Source organism: Neodothiora populina (assembly GCF_041146345.1).
Source record: "Neodothiora populina strain CPC 39397 chromosome Unknown canker_contig_15, whole genome shotgun sequence".
NCBI lineage: Eukaryota > Fungi > Ascomycota > Dothideomycetes > Dothideales > Dothioraceae > Neodothiora > Neodothiora populina.
The window spans coordinates 1-5,297 of NW_027191413.1; the positions used below are offsets into that span (position 1 = coordinate 1).

General features: G+C 50.7%; 2 protein-coding genes across 3 annotated transcripts; one reads left to right on the forward strand and one right to left on the reverse strand.

Annotated features, from left to right (window-relative positions):
* Positions 1-270: 270 nt before the first annotated feature.
* On the reverse strand, positions 271-1,365 carry AAFC00_002386 (uncharacterized protein; the record flags this gene model as incomplete). Its single annotated transcript, XM_069341692.1, has 1 exon — positions 271-1,365. The coding sequence occupies one exon, from the start codon at positions 1,363-1,365 to the stop codon at positions 271-273; it is 1,095 nt and encodes a 364-aa protein (XP_069198199.1).
* Positions 1,366-2,780: 1,415 nt separating this feature from the next.
* On the forward strand, positions 2,781-4,478 carry AAFC00_002387 (uncharacterized protein; the record flags this gene model as incomplete). 2 transcript variants are annotated; one of them, XM_069341693.1, is made up of 3 exons in its annotated part: positions 2,781-3,347; positions 3,406-3,852; positions 3,906-4,478. In XM_069341693.1, the coding sequence occupies 3 exons, from the start codon at positions 2,781-2,783 to the stop codon at positions 4,476-4,478; spliced, it is 1,587 nt and encodes a 528-aa protein (XP_069198200.1). The 2 variants fall into 2 exon arrangements, with proteins under 2 accessions (XP_069198200.1, XP_069198201.1); XM_069341694.1 differs by having other exon boundaries at positions 2,853-3,347.
* Positions 4,479-5,297: the final 819 nt, after the last annotated feature.

Sequence of the window (5,297 nt, forward strand, 5' to 3'; positions counted from 1 at the left end):
GTAGTTACCGCTTTCGGTTAGTGATAAAATGGGATTGATACAATCCCGTTTAAGAATTGTAGGTAGAATACTGGGTAGAATACTGGGTAGGTAATCACGGAAGCTCTTGCAATCGCGCACGCGAATGCTTTTGTAACGACAACCCTAATCTGGATTCTCAGTCTAAAGCTATGTCTCTGCTGAAAATATCTCCGTTCCAGGTCAACAACAACGGATGCTATCTTGATTCCTTTTAGTACCGTATCATCAACACCACTAGAAAGACAACTACTAAAGTTGCACAGTGAGGCCTGTAATGGCTGAGCCCAAGTAATCATTCCGAGAGAAGCCATAACTGTGATCAATAGTATAAGTGTAGGCACCGCTGTTTGTACCGGTGTATGTAGCGTAAGAGGCCGGTAATGCTGTAGAATAGATCCTGCAATATTGACCCAGGGCAACGCCGTTTCGCAAGAGGAGGAAGGTATTGAAGAATTGACAGGCGATGCTTCCAGATGCTGTCTGAGCATCGCAGACTGCGGAACACAAATTTGCATCGAATGGGCTGCTCAAGAAGACTTTTGTGCTGATTAGACTACTGTTGCCCGAACATGCCGAAGGAGCATCGATGCTTGCTGTGCCGTAATAGTTCGGTGCGCTGTAGCCATCTGCGGACTGGATGGTCTTGTTGACATAGCCATTGGATCCAGCGATGACAACGTGAAAGTTGCTCCTGTATTGGCCGCTGTTCTGCGCATTGCCCGCATTGACTGGGCCACCCCAGAAGACGCACTTGATCAAAGTTGTACTGGCTGGGTTATTGCAATTGGGTCCGGGGTTGACAGTAGGATCTCTCTCATAGTAGATGTTGAAAGCGGCACACGCGTTGATGGCATTACACTTGCTGGCACAGAGGTTGCTGTCATACGACTTCAGAGCAGTATAGCCAAGATAGCCGTAGGCATTGTTTGAAGCGTTCAAGTTCTTGAATGTCTGGACGTATCCGGCAGGAACGGCGGCAGCGCTAGCAGAGCTCGCGAAAGGAGCATACGCCAAGAAAGCAGCTGCCGAGTCTGGGGAGGGTACAGGGCCATATCCGGTAGGTTGGACAACACAGGTCGTGGTGGCGCGCTTGTTGAGGACCGCAGTGGAGGTGACGTTTTGGGTGATCTCCGTAGAATTGAGGCTCACTGTGGCAGCAGAGTCCAGAGCAGCATCGGCAGCGGCATCGGTAGCGGCATCGACATCATAGGCAACGACCTGCTCAGTCAGATTCGAGGGCACTGTAATGTTTGCAGGAGTTGATAGAGTATCTATGAGGTCAAGATCGAGTGACTGAGCTTGAACTAGTGCAGCTACTGCTGAGAGGAGGATGAAATAACGCATGGTGGGTATTGAAATGCAGATCGGATCGTGCTCTCGACATGCCCTGGAGGAAGGCTCTCTATCTTTATACTCGACTCATTGTCGAGTGACGAAGAGGCGCTCCCGAGGTATGTCGATATCAACCCTACGCCCTACTCTGTCACTTAACGGCCCACCATCTTCGATATTGTCAGCGGCCCAACGTGTTTGGTGCTGTTAGTGGCCCACCATCCCCGATGCTAGGGAAAGGCTGTTTCAGAGGAAGGACCATCACAAGCTGAAGGATGAACACGTAATGACGATCACCATCGGGATGAAGATAGATCCGAGATCTGTGGACGCGAAGCTATCGACAGCAGAAGAGAATATTTTAGTGCTTGACCATGGCTCGCTTGCGAGGCTCAGTCGGCATATCTGCCTAGAACAAGGTTCACCGTCTCTGCATGTCCTATTAGTCCGCACTGTCATGCCGAGTCAAATCATAGCATAGCACGATTTGTCCTGCCTCTTGTCTTGGCCGAACCTCGGCTCGCATGAAGTCGACACGAATACGAAGACGAGAGTGCTAAGATTATAGCCGTTGTTTAGCAACGACAGTTGTCGGAGCCGCGCCCGATCGCCAACGTTCCACCGGTGGTTCCGTGCGCCCGCCCCAGGATCTGCTTAACCCTAAGAAACCGGTCGCGGAGAACGGAGATTAAAGTCGGATTGATTTAAGGTTCGAGCCGAAAGACGCCATCTGCAAAGCACTTTCGGAACGAGCGGACTTTGGTGGCTTCAAGCCCGCTTCTGCAACTAATAAGAAATGGGGCAAGCATTGACCTACCAGCTCGACCTCTGAGATCATATCCAAGCCGCACCACCATCAAATCGACCGGTCATTGAGATGCCCTAGGCTTCGTATTCCCAAGGCTGATACTCTGTGTCCATTTCCCTCCTAATTGGAGACACAGATCCATAATGCGGGCGACTAGTGTGCACTTAATCGGACATTCTGTATGCAAGATCTGAAGGTTCTCTAGTGCTTGGACCATGTACTCGATCAAGATTCTCCTGCAGGACAGGATCTAGGTGTAACTGCGCGAGGCACGTCCACCAAGGACGCTGACATACCCATCTTCAGCTCAGCCTTCATCGGAAAGTCATGGCTTCGAGCTACTATAGTCCTCGTTCCATCTCGGGAGAATGAGACATTGGTGATTACCAAATGTAGATCGCGATGTGGCATAAGCCCCACCCAACAATTTTGACATGCTTACGACATGATTGCATGTGCCTCCGCTGCGTCTTGTACTTCTCAACCACGCCAGAGAATCGAAAGCGTCACCTGGTGGTCCGAGGTCACAGTGCTTGAACCAATGCTATAAATCCACGTGGTGCCGCTGTTGATAGGCACACCTTTGGCATCATTATCTCTCGTCAGTCTCTCTTCCACCATGCTTGACACTCGGGCTTCCTTCGGGACATTTGTCTCTTCGCTTCTCCTCCTTGCGGGCTCTGCCAATGCAATGCCCGCTGGCAGCGGCACTGCCTTCCAGTCTGGAAGCAACAGTACAAGCTGGGTGGTCGGAATTCCCGTCAACACCACAAGCGGCCAAATTGTAGGCCACCCTGCACCCGTAGCGACAAATGTGTCCGAGTACCTGGCAATACCTTATGCACAGCCTCCGGTCGGTAACCTACGCTTTGCTGCACCTCAGTCTTATACTGGGTCCGGTATAATCAACAGTACCTCTATGCCACTCAACTGCCCCCAGCCTGCCGTAGGCCTCCCGGGACTAACTTCTTATCCAACCGGGCAATTCATTGAATATCTACAAGCAGTCGGTACTGGATCCGATCCGAATACAAATGAGGATTGTTTGTTCCTTAACGTCTGGACCAAGCCGCAGTCTGGCGAGAAAAAGAAAGCGGTTATGATCTGGTTCTACCCGGGCGGTTTCCGATCCGGAGGAATCAACAATCAAGGCTACAGTGGACAGTACTATGCGGAGGAGCACGATGTATGAAAACAGTTTCCAGTGCGCAGAACACGTCCGGTAACTAACTCGTAACTTCTAGGTCATCGTTGTCGCTTTCAACTACCGTGTGGCTGCACTTGGCTTCTCTGGTGCTCCAGGTCTTGTCCAAAATGTGGGTCTGCTTGATCAAAGACTTGCGGTTGAGTGGGTCAGGGACAACATCGCGGCTTTCGGGGGAGATGTCGACCGTATAACGCTTTGGGGAGAGTCAGCTGGAGCCGCGAGTATTGATTACTACAATTATGCCTGGACCCATGACCCGATCATCGCTGGTACGATCATGGAGTCCGGGAGCACCAATCTTGGTGGAGCAATTAGTAGCGTCACCGCAACTACTCTCTGGAATTCCCTTGTCTTCACTGCTGGCTGCATGATTGGTAGCAACGACCAGCAGCTAGCGTGTATGCGCACGATCCCGGTTGCTGATCTCATTGGTTTCACCGTTACTGTCAGTGGGGGTGGATACGCATTCAATCCCGTCGTCGACGTGAGTCTCGTGGTCATGTCCAAGGTACTTCCAAATGCTGACACATGTCTTAGAACAAGATAGTCTTCCAGGACTATACCAGTCTCCAAAGCCAGGGAGCCTTTATTCAGAAACCAGCCTTGGTCGGGAGCAATGAGAATGAGGCAGCATGGTTCAAGCTTACCAAGGGCAACAACCAACCAGAGGCTTATTACACAGCAGTTACGCTAAGTCTGTTCACCTGCGTTACAAGAAACCTGGCTACCATCCGCAAACAATTCACTGTTCCTGCATGGCGCTACCGTTTCTACCCCACGTTCCCAGATACCACTCACCCTTACAACTCGACCATCGCAATGCACACGTCCGAGGTACCACTCGTTTGGGGCACGTACGATGTCATAAAAACCGTGGCCAGTACTGCGGAAGAGCGATCGCTCAGTGCTGCTATGATGGCCTACTGGGCTGCTTTTGTAAAAAACCCTACTTCTGGCTTGACCGCTGCTGGCTGGCCGGTATTCGATCCTTCTTCCAGCTCCAAGTCCCTGGCACTCTTCGGCTACAACAACGACTTTACCAACGTCACATTCACCACTGCTGACAGTTATGACAACGGCTGCTCAAGCGTCAAGGCTTACTGCTCTTAGATGACAGCGGATGTTGCCGACCTGTTCTCTACCTTTGTGCTGGAGACTCTTCACCATGGAAAAGCTGGGATCGTTGTGTAGCCTAGAAGCATCTTTCTATCAGTGCCGGTCATAAAGATTCTGTCATTCTATAGATACTTGAGCCTTGTATAAGACGCTGCACACATGTGAAATGGCAATATCCGGCAAACAGTGGAATCCGAGGCCCTGCTAATTGTAAGACCATATGTGAGTGCAATAATCTTGCAGGCTGGAATTAGTGATGAGGCGACCTCCAAGCCACCAAGCCATGTTCACAGTCTGACTAGGCTTCTTGCCTAAGGAATTCATTATGAAGACGTTCCTCGATTCCTACTTTAATCTTGTTTCAACAACCAGATTTACGTGCAAGAACCAGTGAACCTGTTTACCTCCGCCAATCGTTGGCGCAACTGCTTAGATGATTCGTGACAGTGTACGATCGCTTGCGAGCAAGACACCTTAACGCAAGGACAGGACTCAATACGCAGCATGCAGCCAGTCAACACGCAGTCTCTTGCAACAACACATATATCAGACTTCCACCTCAGATTTTCTATGAGTGCGGAATATCTGTGATACATGTCTCAGCATGCGATCATCGGGCTGGCCAACCAGGCACCGGTTGCACGAGCGACCCGAGCAAACAGCGACCCGAGCAAACAGCGATCCTCGCGGGCGGTCAAAGGACAGCCGCCCAAAGGTGCAAGTGCCGAAGCAGGATGGTACAGCCATTCCATCGATGCTAAAAAGCATCTCCAAAGCTTTTTCAGCGTACCTTCAAATTCAACCTTAATTCTC